The sequence below is a fragment of the Ranitomeya variabilis genome, chromosome 5, assembly GCF_051348905.1.
Source record: "Ranitomeya variabilis isolate aRanVar5 chromosome 5, aRanVar5.hap1, whole genome shotgun sequence".
NCBI lineage: Eukaryota > Metazoa > Chordata > Amphibia > Anura > Dendrobatidae > Ranitomeya > Ranitomeya variabilis.
Genome location: NC_135236.1, coordinates 496,629,048 through 496,642,625, shown reverse-complemented (window position 1 = coordinate 496,642,625; position 13,578 = coordinate 496,629,048). Strand labels below are relative to the sequence as shown.

The window sequence follows — 13,578 nt, the reverse complement described above, 5'->3', positions numbered from 1 at the left end:
AAATGAATAAGGTACCGCAAGTAACAAATTGCTGTGCCATGAGGCTGTGGCACTTCATGCCACAGCTATTTGTTACTTACGCCACTTACGTCCACAGCCGCCGCACCCACCACAGCCACCGCACCCAGCACACCCACGCACAGCCGCCACACCCAGCACAGCCGCCGCACCCAGCACAGCCGCCGCACCCAGCACAGCCACGCATAGCCGCCTACAGCCACGCACAGCCGCTGCACCCAGCACAGCCACCGCACCCAGCACAGTCGTCCACAGCCGCCGCACCCAGCACAGCCGCCGCACCCACCACAGCCGCCGCACCCACCACAGCCGCCGCACCCACCACAGCCGCCGCACCCAGCACAGCCGCTGCCCACAGCCACGCACAGCCGCCGCACCCAGCACAGCCACCGCACCCAGCACAGCCACCCACAGCCGCCCGCACCCAGCACAGCCACGCACAGCCGCGCCACATACAGCCGCCCGCACTCAGCACAGCCGCCGCACCCAGCACAGCCGCCACAGCCACGCACAGCCGCCGCACCCAGCACAGCCACCGCACCCAGCACAGCCGTCCACAGCCGCCGCACCCAGCACAGCTGCCCACAGCCACGCACAGCCGCCTAGAGCCACGCACAGCTGCTGCACCCAGCACAGCCGTCCACAGCCGCCGCACCCACCACAGCCACTCACAGCCGCCGCACCCAGCACAGCCGCCCACAGCCACGCACAGCCGCCGCACTCGGCACAGCCGCCCGCACTCGGCACAGCCGCCCGCACTCGGCACAGCCGCCCCCACTGATGGGGGCGCAGGATGGAGCAGCACGTGACAGGATGGGGATGCAGGATGGAGCAGCACGTGACAGGATGGGGATGCAGGATGGAGCAGCACGTGACAGGATGGGGATGCAGGATGGAGCAGCACGTGACAGGATGGGGATGCAGGATGGAGCAGCACGTGACAGGATGGGGATGCAGGATGGAGCAGCACGTGACAGGATGGGGATGCAGGATGGAGCAGCACGTGACAGGATGGGGATGCAGGATGGAGCAGCACGTGACAGGATGGGGATGCAGGATGGAGCAGCACGTGACACGGTGGAGCAGCACATGACAGGATGGGGATGCAGGATGGAGCAGCACGTGACACGGTGGAGCAGCACATGACAGGATGGGGATGCAGGATGGAGCAGCACGTGACACGGTGGAGCAGCACATGACAGGATGGGGGAGCAGGATGGAGCAGCACATACCAGGATGGAGACCATATACCAATATAAATGCTCGCCACCCGGGCGTAGAACTGGTTCAATAGCTAGTATATATATATATAAATATATATATTAGGCAAGTTGCATTTTGATCACATGATACTTTTTATACAAGTTGTCCTACTCCAAGCTGTTCTGCTTGGGAGCCACCTACCAATTAAGTAAATCAGGTGATGTGCATCTCTGTAATGAGGAGGGGTGTTGTCTAATGACATCAAAACCCTATATAAGGTGTGTTTAATTATTAGGCAACTTCCTTTCCTTTGGCAAAATGGATCAAAAGAGATTTGATGGGCTCAGAAAAGTCCAAAATTCTGAAATAACTTGCAGAGGGATGCAGCAGCCTTGAAATTGCCAAACTTTTGAAGTGTGATCACCAAACAATCAAGCGTTTCATGGCAAATGGCCAACAGGGTCGCAAGAAGCATGTTGGGCAAAAAAGGCGCAAAATAACTGCCTATGAATTGAGGAAAATCAAGCGTCAAGATGCCATTTGCCACCAGTTTTGCCATATTTCAGAGCGGCAACGTTACTGGAGTAACAAAGAGCACAAGGTGTGCGATACTCAGGGACATGGCCAAGGTAAGGAAGGCTGAAAAACGACCACCTTTGAACAAGAAACATAAGATATTCCTTGGCCCAGTCTTGACGTTTTATCTTAAGACTGACTTTTCAAAGGTTTTATGGACTGATGAAATGAGAGTGACTCTTGGTGGGCCAGATGGATGGGCCAGAGGCTGGATCAGTAAAGGGCAGAGAGCTCCACTCCGACTCAGACGCCAGCAAGGTGGAGGTGGGGTACTGGTATGGGCTGGTATCATCAAAGATGAACTTGTAGGACCTTTTCGGGTTGAGGATGGAGTGAAGCTCAACTCCCAGACCTACTGCCAGTTTCTGGAAGACAACTTCTTCAAGCAGTCATACAGGAAGGAAGTCAGTATCGTTCAAGAAAAACATGATTTTTCATGCAGGACAATGCTCCATCACATGCCTCCAACTACTCCACAGCGTGGCTGGCCAGTAAAGGTCTCAAAGAGGGAAAAATAATGACAAGGCCCCCTTGTTCACCTGCTCTGAGCCCCATAGAAAACCTGTGGTCCCTCATAAAATGTGAGATCTACAGGGAGGGAAAACGGTCCACCTCTCGGAACAGTGTCTGGGAGGCTGTGGTGGCTGCTGCACGCAATGTTATGACCCAGTATCAGCACGGGTTTACTAGGGACCGTTCATGTCAGACTAATTTGATCAGCTTCTATGAAGAGGTAAGTTCCGGACTGGACCAAGGGAACCCAGTGGACGTAGTGTATATGGACTTTTCCAAAGCTTTTGATATGGTGCCACACAAAAGGTTGTTACATAAAATGAGAGTAATGGGGATAGGGGAAAATATGTGCAAGTGGGTTGAGAGCTGGCTCAGGGATAGGAAACAAAGGGTGGTTATTAATGGAGCACACTCGGACTGGGTCGCGGTTAGCAGTGGGGTACCACAGGGGTCAGTATTGGGCCCTCTTCTTTTTAACATATTTATTAATGACCTTGTAGGGGGCATTCAGAGTAGAATTTCAATATTTGCAGATGACACTAAACTCTGCAGGGTAATCAATACAGGGGAGGACAATTTTATATTACAGGATGATTTATGTAAACTAGAAGCTTGGGCTGATAAATGGCAAATGAGCTTTAATGGGGATAAATGTAAGGTCATGCACTTGGGTAGAAGTAATAAGATGTATAACTATGTGCTTAATTCTAAAACTCTGGGCAAAACCGTCAATGAAAAAGACCTGGGTGTATGGGTGGATGACAAACTCATATTCAGTGGCCAGTGTCAGGCAGCTGCTACAAAGGCAAATAAAATAATGGGATGTATTAAAAGAGGCATAGATGCTCATGAGGAGAACATAATTTTACCTCTATACAAGTCACTAGTTCGACCACACTTAGAATACTGTGCACAGTTCTGGTCTCCGGTGTATAAGAAAGACATAGCTGAACTGGAGCGGGTGCAGAGAAGAGCGACCAAGGTTATTAGAGGACTGGGGGGTCTGCAATACCAAGATAGGTTATTACACTTGGGGCTATTTAGTTTGGAAAAACGAAGACTAAGGGGTGATCTTATGTTGATGTATAAATATATGAGGGGACAGTACAAAGACCTTTCTGATAATCTTTTTAATCATAGACCTGAGACAGGGACAAGGGGGCATCCTCTACGTCTGGAGGAAAAAAGGTTTAAGCATAATAACAGACGCGGATTCTTTACTGTAAGAGCAGTGAGACTATAGGTACCTTCACACGAAACGACGCTGCAGCGATAGCGACAACTATGCCGATCGCTGCAGCGTCGCTGTTTGATCGCTGGGGAGCTGTCACACAGACCGCTCTCCAGCGACCAACGATGCCGAGGTCCCCGGGTAACCAGGGTAAACATCGGGTTGCTAAGCGCAGGGCCGCGCTTAGTAACCCGATGTTTATCCTGGTTACCAGCGTAAAAGTAAAAAAAACAAACAGCACATACTTACATGCGTCCCCCAGCGTCTGCTTCCTGACACTGACTGAGCTCCGGCCCTAACAGCACAGCGGTGGCGTCACCGCTGTGCTTTCACTTTCACTTTTAGGGCCGGCGCTCAGTAAGTGTCAGGAAGCAGACGCTGGGGGACGCATGTAAGTATGTGCTGTTTGTTTTTTTTACTTTTACGCTGGTAACCAGGGTAAACATCGGGTTACTAAGCGCGGCCCTGCGCTTGGTAACCCGATGTTTACCCTGGTTACCAGTGTAAAACATCGCTGGTATCGTTGCTTTTGCTTTCAAACACAACGATACACAGCGATCGGACGACCAAATAAAGTTCTGGACTTTATTCAGCGACCAGCGACATCACAGCAGGATCCTGATCGCTGCTGCGTGTCAAACGAAACGATATCGCTAGCCAGGACGCTGCAACGTCACGGATCGCTAGCGATGTCGTTTCGTGTGAAGGTGCCTTAAGGAACTCTCTGCCGTATGATGTTGTAATGAGTGATTCATTAATTAAATTTAAGAGGGGACTGGATACCTTTCTGGAAAAGTATAATGTTACAGGGTATATACACTAGATTCCTTGATAAGGCGTTGATCCAGGGAACTAGTCTGACTGCCGTATGTGGAGTCGGGAAGGAATTTTTTTCCCCAATGTGGAGCTTACTCTTTGCCACATGGGTTTTTTTTGCCTTCCTCTGGATCAACATGTTAGGGCATGTTGGGTTAGGCTATGGGTTGAACTAGATGGACTTGCAGTCTTCCTTCAACCTTAATAACTATGTAACTATGTAACTATGTAATGTTGATCGTAAACAGATCAAGCAACTGACAGAATCTATGGATGGAACGCTGTTAGTGTCATCATAAAGAAAGGTGGCTATATTGGTCACTCATTTTTTGGGATTTTGTTTTTGCATGTCAGAAATGTTTATTTCTATATTTTGTGCAGTTATATTGGTTTACCTGGTGAAAATAAACAAGTGAGATTGGATTATATTTGTTTTTTTCTAATGTTTCTAAGTTGCCTAATAATTCTGCACAGTAATAGTTACCTGCACAAACAGATATCCTCCTAGATAGACAAATCTAAAAATAACCCACTGCAACTTCCAAAAATATTAAGCTTTGATATTTGAGTCTTTTGTGTTGATTGAGAACATAGTTGTTGATCAATCATAAATATAAACCTCTAAAATACAACTTGCCTAATAATTCTGCACAGTGTGTATGTATGTGTGTGTGTGTGTGTATATATACGCGCACACACTCGTGCACATATGTACACAAGCGTGTACATGACGTGTTCAAAATCTATAAGTTAATATATTTCTGAAGGTGCTATTGACATGAAATTCTCACCAGATAACGGTAACAACCCATCGAGTTCACAGGCAAATCAAATTATTAATGTCCATAAATGATGTGAAATAGTAAGGAATGACCGGGAAAAAGTATTGAACTTGCGTATTGAAACGTATATAATGCTTCTTACAAAAGCCTTTCTTTGTGATGACAGCCTCAAGATGTCTCCTGTATTTAAAAACCAGTTACATGCATTGCTTAGGAGTTGTTTTTTGTGTGTTTTTTTTTTTTTTTTGTACCCATGCTTCCACACACGCACTTTTCAAATCTTGTTTGTCCCGTTGACTTCTATTAACTCTGAGCTTTTGTTCCTTTCTTAAATTTTCTGGTAGATGTAGGTCATGTGACTGGCTGGGTCATTCTAGCAGCTTTTTCATTCTCTGAAAACAATTGCGAGTTTCCTTGGTTGTGTGTTTGAGATCATTGTCTTGCTGAAATGTTCAGCCTTGTTTCATCTTCATCATCCTGGTTAGATAGCAGCAGATTTTTTTTCAAGAATGGTACATTTGTCCATTCATCCTTCCGTCAAATACATGAAGTTTTCCAGTGCCTTATGTTGAAAAGCAGCCTCACGCAATTATGTTCCCACTTTCAAACTTCACTGTTCCCCTTGAGGAAGCCGACACTAAACGCGCGTTGGGGCTGGTGGCGTCTCATCATTCACATGTGACTATGGTGAAGAGTCTCTAAAGACTTGGTGGGTTGGGTGTACAATAAATCCAATATTTAGCAAAGGCGTGTAATGAAGCAGCTTTGTTCCCCCCCACTGGGGGATATCTGGGTTTACATAAGCACTATGCACTTTCCTATTGATTCATACTCCCCTCCCCCCCAAATATAGTTAATAGCGTACATGCAGATATCTACCTGATCTTTACTCGCTTTTTGCTTCTTTTCCTTCATCTGTTAAATACGTTTGTCCATAAGTTAGGTTACAATCTTTGTGGATTGGATGAGTTGCTACCTACATCTGGTGAGAATTTCATGTCAATTGCACCTTCAGAAATATATGTAATTTACAAAATTGGTGATTATGTTCAATACTTATTTCACCCACTGTGTTTGTTCAGAGTGTCATCTGAGTGTGATCCGATTCTGTAGCATGCGCGAATCACAGCACAAGTGCGAAGAAGATGGAGATTGTCCTCTATGCGTGTATATTGGACGGCATTCTGAAGTCATCGGAGTGCAGTCCAATGTTTGACACGCACCCACAGACTTGTATGGGTGCACGTGAGCCTAATATCTGATGCACTCACTGCATGCTGACCCATAGTCTAACATTGGGCCAAGTGCTTATCAATAAAACATCGGAGAGCACACGGCCGTGTTATACTCCAGTGAGAGAGAGAATGTTTGGTGTCATCATACTAAAACCTAGAGGGTCGTCATTACTACAGAATGAAAGCCAAATAAAAAAATAAAACTGATCATTGCATTTTTGTTTTTTTCAGAATGTTTTTTTTCTTAAAATGAATAATGTCATTAATAATATAACTCCACCCTCAAACATTAAGGGAAAGAAAAAAACTAATTTGTAAAACTAAAAAATGTCTGGGTCTTTAAAGGGTAAAGTTTTTTTTTTTGTTTGTTTTTTTTCAAAAACTTACTCCACATTGAAATTGCATCAACAGTAAGGAAAAATCTTGGAATTATGACTGTCATAGGATCAAGATACATGTTAGTAATATGCAAATTGTATTAAAACAAATGAATAACAGTGGAAGCAAAATGTTGAGCTCAACAGAAAGTTAAAGATGACCGTGCTGGGGGCTTCGGTAGGCCTTGAGAAACTATTGGCGCCCTGTGATCAGATTCCATAAGTCCGATGGGAGCCGGCACACAGGTGACCAGCGATCGCGCTATAAAAATGCTGCAGTCACTGATTGCGGCATCACGATGGGTAAATAGCGTAACCGTAGCTAACGCCAGTCGCTGCTAATTCTGCAAGATGCTGGTTCTGTATCGCAGCCGGCATCTCCCTGGTATGGTGCGAGCTTGGCTCCTGAGCCTTGACATATGACATACTTTTACATCATATGTCAATAAGGGGTTAAATGCCATTTGTTGATTTGTAGTCCATCTAGGCCATTTATATTGGGCCACCACTTGTTTTCTTGTTACCATGGTTTCTTTAGTGAATATGACCTTTTCAATTCAGCAACTCTAAACAAGCCCTTACCATAATGTTCTTGTCATCTAGGACCTTACATTAAAGCATGGCTGGAGAACAGGAGCCATTATTCCTGAGCTGAAATCCGAACTTACCATCATGAACACATCTCAGTATATTCAGACTATGGCCTGGCTTCAGGCTTTAACTGGTTTACTTGAACGAATGCAGGTATGTGGAAAATAGAAGTTGTATATTACATAGGCTGGGGCTCATTAGCATATGACATCCGATGAGTCTCGCATGTGAGCGCATGGGATGCGATATCCTAATGACCCTCGGCTCCTGCTCTGCTGCCGGGTGTCAGTGCTCTGTGATCTGATCCTCTGGTATGGGAGAATCGCAGCACAGGTGCGGAGGAGACGGAGGAAGTCATTTCTCCATGCACCGTGTACTTACAATTGCTCATTTTACCTTTCTCCCCAGCTAATTCTTCTGTTTTCTGTTCTTTGTAGAAACAGGAAGTGTCTTTTCCCTGCAAAAATCATTCCCTTCTTTCACTCCTGATTCAGCTGCTCCCTCTTCTCCTCTGCCAGGGACTTTTGCAGTGACTCATGACTCCTACAGGGATAAGAAACTTCCTGTCTCTGCATAGAGCTTGGAAGGATTCAGCTAGTCAGTTTTTAATCACGTGATGTCATAGATCTAATGGAAAACCCCAGAATTAGCTGGGTAGAAAGGCAAAATGAGCAATTGTAAGTACACAGTGCTATATAATATGATGACTGCATCCCATTTTTTTTTTTATTCTGCACTTTATGCTTTTATTTCTATTAGAGCACAGGTTTGCAAGGGACACCTCTCTATGTGGGGATAGGGAGACATTACATTATAACTTAATTGTGATCTAGTGGTCAGAGGCCCTTAATCCACCATGGAGCTGTATACACAAACCTTCAGAGAAAGCACAGGTCGCGGCTTCTCTTCAGGAAAATATCACACAGATTTTGCTTTCAGAAGATGCTCCATAGGTTGCTGGGTGTCAGACACAAGGACTAAGCCATTTGCTCAGTTAAAAAATGGCACAGTATTGGATCTTTGTATGTATACATCACTGCACTACCTTACCTACAGTCATGTAATAGGAAATGTGCTTAAATAAGCTCAAAATTCTGTCTCTAAAATAGGTTTACAGAGATGCGGAGTCACAAATGGTCTTACGTGATTGGATAAAAGAAAGGCAAGAAATTAGGTAATTCATTTTTTTTTTTTTCTTGGCCGCAGATGACCAGATTCAGGCTCCAGTTGCGCTCGTATAGTACATTTTTAAAATTGGGCTTTTTTAGCAGCTCAGTTATTCCTTGGTTCATTTTAGGATGGTTTGTACTGATTCATTTTTTTATTCCAGTTTGAAAGTACTCATTGCGCCATTTTTTTCACAGATGCTACACATACCCATTATCATCTATGGTGCTGCACACGCCTGTTTTACCAGCAGCACGGATGAGAAGGGCCAATACAACCTGTACAGCACACAGATGGCATCTGTGCAGTCTGTGCTGTACGTGTTTAATATTGCAAAGTATAAGAGAAACTGTGGAATTGACTTTTTTCAGCCATATTTGGGGGAAAAAACGGATGGCAAACTGATCCAAAACACTGACATCAGTACTTTTTTTTTTTTTTTTTAAATATTTTTTAGTACCAATATTATATGGACATGTGAAGGGGGGGCCTCATGGTGACCTACCTGCATTACGTATAGTCACCATCTCTATACACAAAATGTGATACTTGGAGGAGGGCAGCCATAACATAGTTAACATATTTTTCGGACTATAAAACGCACCTTACCATAAGATGAACCCCAGGTGTGGACAGAAGTGGGAAAAAACTTTTTTCCTATTGATAACGACCTCTCCACTGCACACTGCCAGGGAGGTGTATATCACTGTTTTTGTTTTTTTGTTTGTTTTTTGTACTAAGGTATAATAGGGAAGTAATAATCTGTTGTGTAGTGTGTCTCTGCAGTTTGTATTGTACTCCACACCAATACACAACACCGCTCAACAACATATACATGCGCGCGCGCACACACACACACACACACACACACACACACACACACACACACACACACACACACACACACACACACACACACACACACACACCCACCGCTCTGCTGCTGGCACCCTACATGCCCATAGAGACACTATATATATCTATATATATCTATATATCCACATCCTGCAGTTACTGATGTCATGTCGGACGCTGTTCATATCGGGGCGTTCGACAGACAGCGGTAATTCCGCTTTTGTCCACTATGTGCTCAGTGGCGTCGGCTAGATTTTATCTAGCTGGTGCTCGGATTGGAAGCTGGGCCATGCCCACTGCCTTTAAATAGTTCTCCTGAACATTGGGCGTCGCCGATTATAGCTTCTGTCTTGTGCGTTATCATCTCGGTCTGGAGTGGTGAGCTAGGAGTTGGAGTATCGTTGCTGGTGGTGTATTTCCCTTTGTCTTATTTTCTCCTTCCTATATTTGTATTTATTTTGCCCTGTGCACTTAGTGTATTCCTGAGTGACTGCGGCGTGGTGTATATTTTTCAGTTTTCCTTGTCTGTGCTAACTGTGGGTATTGGTGTGTGTGTGGTCTCTTCACTGGGTGGCTGGGTGGTGGTTTCAGCCTAGGGTTGAAACAGTGTGCACGTCTGGGCCTCCACCCTCACCCTATCAGTGTAAACTCTGGGAGAGGGTCAGTCAGGGTTTCCCTAGTCTGAGGGAAATCGCAGGGGCCCGGGTTATTAGCTCTTGCATACCTAGGTCTCCCGTGACAACTGATTGGGACCTGTACGGAGGATGCAGCAGCAGAGCCTTTGCAGGACCTTCTACTTGATTATCTCAAGCACCTTTAGGCTATGTGCACACGTTGCGGATTTTGCTGCGGATCCGCAGCGGTTTTGATGTTGCGGATTCGCAGCGGTTTTCCCTGAGTTAACAGTACCATGTAAACCTATGGAAAACAAAATCCGCAGTGCACATGCTGCGAAAAAAAATGCACGGGAGCGCTGCGTTGTTTATTCCACAGCATGTCAATTCTTTGTGCAAATTCCGCAGTGGTTTATACCTGCTCCATAATAGGAATCCGCAGGTGTAAAACCACAGGTGGAATCCACACAAAAATCGCGAAAAAAAATCCGCAGTGCGGCTTACCTGTGGATTTACCAAAATCAGTCTGGAAAAATCTGCAGGACTTTCCGCAACGTGTGCACGTAGCCTTAAAGTTGTGATTGATTCCAGGACCTTTCTGATCATGTGACTACTCATGATGAAGGTCCTGCAGCTGTTCAGGTCCTGGTAAGCTTCCTCTCCTGCTCTGCATCCATCACCGACAGCAGCTCTCTATGGTCGGGAAGGACAGACTGTCTGCATTCTCCTCAATCACAAGATGTTTTTCTTGTTAAAAAAATGCATATTAGTCTGAAAAATACAGTAAATCACAAAGCTCATAATCAGACGTTAGCAGAAATTGGGAGGAGTGGCAACATATGTAATTCCCGTGTTCTCCAACATGTAGGTTCACATACATGGTAAGTGTTTATCACCATGTCTTACCATTCAGCATACAGATGTAGGTTACAGCGGTTGTCTGTTGGAGCAAGGTATCGCCCGTCTACAGGATAGTCCTAACTTCTGGATCGGTAGTGGTCTCTCAGCTGGTGGTGCTCCAGATCACCAGAATGGGGCACTTTTATCCGTTAAAATGGTTATCTCCATTCGTTCTGTATGAAACTGCTGTAGCGCTGTATTGGGTGTTCTCCAGCAGCCCCCTAGGGAATAAATGGAGCCGAGGTCGAGCACTAATAATGGAGCGACAGTACAACTGGGCTAGCAGTGCTCCATTCTGGCAATCGGCAGGGTCTATAGAAATGTGATAACTTGTTCTAACTGGACCATACTTTTAAACTAATGCGACAAATGCTTTTTCTACAATCTAATAACTGTGGTTTGTTCTGTTCACATTAGGGACATGGCACGAAAAATCTTCAACCCCCGTTTTGGTAGCATATTCCGGACTGATCACAATCCAACCTACTTCTTAAGGCGCCTGTCTCGTTTTGCTGATATTTACATGGAATCATTAAGCTGTTTACTGAACTATAACCTGCATCACACTTTTTACCCAAAAAGAACGCCTCTGCAGCATGAAGTTCCCGTGTGGTCTGATCAGCAGTACCCTGGCACCTTTGGGATCCCATTCTTACAGGAAATTGCTCAGCTGAAATGACTCAGTTATGGCTTAAACGGAGCTTTTAGAAGTCATTTTCTGTACCTTTGTATCCCTCTGTCTTACAGTGACACTGTATGTAGGACTGAACATGAGTGCGGACATAGATTTTATGTTGGTGTTTAGAACTGTTACTGGTCCATCTGCGTGAGAGTGATTCCTTTTTTATGGTTCTCTTCATGATGCAGCTATTTTTACAATTGTATATTGAGTTTTAGTCGTTTGGAAACGTTTTAAGATTTGTTTTACAGTAGCTAATTTTGTATGCTCTTTTAAAACATGAGCAAAGTAAGTCATATTCATGAAATTTACTCCCTATGTAGCTTGCCTTAATAGCAGTCTGAGATAGCGGTGGCCAATTGTATCAGCGTGAAATGTTCCCCCGGTCCTCGAAGGCTCTCCATAGAGTTCTGTTTACACACTACTGTGACACAGCGCTTTGCTTTGTAAAATGGAAGATATTTTGTTGATTTTGCTGCGTTATGTACTTGTCTTCTACATGTATGTGACCGTCACTACATTTCCTAAGTATACTGACATGGCAAACACTTAGATCCTGCATGTATGTTCAATATCCTAATCTTTTACTAGAAATGGTGCACTTTTTTATTTATTTTTTTTTGTTCTACAAAATTAGACACTTACAATTAACCCTGTATTCTAACGTAGCCTTGTTAGCTTATCAGTCCACGCATGATCTATATATCCTAGTAGAGGGTATAGCGTACATTCACGCTAGTTCAATTCTTTCCCTATAGGTCATTTGTTTTTGATTGTTCCAATCAACCCAACATTAAGGGCGGAGAAGTGTAATGCCTGAAATTTGTGAATGTAGCAAATCTGTTCTCCCTCTTCTATTAAGATGTGTGTAAAAATGACCAGACCCCCTTCATGACTCCTTCAGAATAAATAAAGTGGACGCTACCAAAACTGGACGTGTGATCTATAAAAGTATCATGAACTATTGCTTGGATGTTGGGTGTTTTTTTTTTTTTTTTTTAAATATGTATTTGCAGTTTTCTACTCAATCACACACTTCCTTTTTTACACAATAGGAACTAGCTATGGGAAGGGGGAGTTTTTGTTAGTGCTTTTTAAATACATTTTTGTAAAAAATCCACAGTCTGGTGATCCTGCAACATCTGAATACAAACTCCGTTCTTTGTGTGGGGTGACGTTTCAGTCTTTTTAGTGTTGTTGGTTTTGTTTTTTTCCCTGACAATACACTCGGCGATTGATTTTATTATATTTCTTGTGGTCCGATACAGACTGTGAAGTATGTTTACACTGCAGAAGTTAAACTAATGGTATTGTTTGTTTGCAGCTTTTAGCACTATACATTAATGTAGAGAAGCAGTACAGCCGCTACTGTAGGATTGTAAATACATTTTGTTGCCTTATTGCACATTTTATAATAAGTAGTTGCTGCTTTAGAGTATTTCTAAATGGCACCAGCTGATTTCCACAATGTATTTCAGTATGATCCCGTGGAATGTCTATTTGACAGGTAAAATGGTGAAACTATGTAATACTTATTGTATTATACATATATGTGGGAGTTCATATTTCTGTTTTAATAAAAGTGATTTTAGAAGAATAATACCTATTGTGTCTAAATGTTTTATTTGCTATACAGCAAATATGCTCTGGCAAAAATTAAGAGGCCACTGCACAGTTTTATAAAAATCAGCTTCTCTACATGTCTGACAGCCATTCCATTCCAGTGTTAGTTGAATTCCAACCACAGTACACCTCATTCTACTTAAAGGGAACCTGTCACCCCCAAAATCAAAGGTGAGCTAAGCCCACCGGCATCAGGGGCTTGCCTACAGCATTCTGTAATGCTGTAGATAAGCCCCCGATGTAACCTGAAAGATGAGAAAGAGGTTAGATTATACTCATGCAGGCGGTCCGATCCGATGGACGTCGCAGTCCTATCAGGCGCCTCTCATCGTCATAGGATGACGTCCTCTACTTGTCTTCACGCTCCGGCGCAGGCGTACGTTGTCTGCCCTGTTGAG

General features: G+C 44.3%; 1 protein-coding gene across 2 annotated transcripts in view; it reads left to right on the top strand.

Moving 5' to 3' along the window:
* NT5DC3 (5'-nucleotidase domain containing 3) overlaps nucleotides 1-13,159 on the top strand; it is a 70,062-nt gene extending 56,903 nt beyond the window's left edge. For both annotated transcript variants that reach the window (XM_077265646.1, XM_077265647.1), the window contains exons 12-14: nucleotides 7,355-7,495; nucleotides 8,452-8,516; nucleotides 11,296-13,159. In XM_077265646.1, coding sequence (XP_077121761.1) covers nucleotides 7,355-7,495; nucleotides 8,452-8,516; nucleotides 11,296-11,557 — 468 coding nt within the window. In that variant the 3' untranslated portion in view covers nucleotides 11,558-13,159. The remainder of the gene's footprint in view (nucleotides 1-7,354; nucleotides 7,496-8,451; nucleotides 8,517-11,295) is intronic.
* Nucleotides 13,160-13,578: the final 419 nt, after the last annotated feature.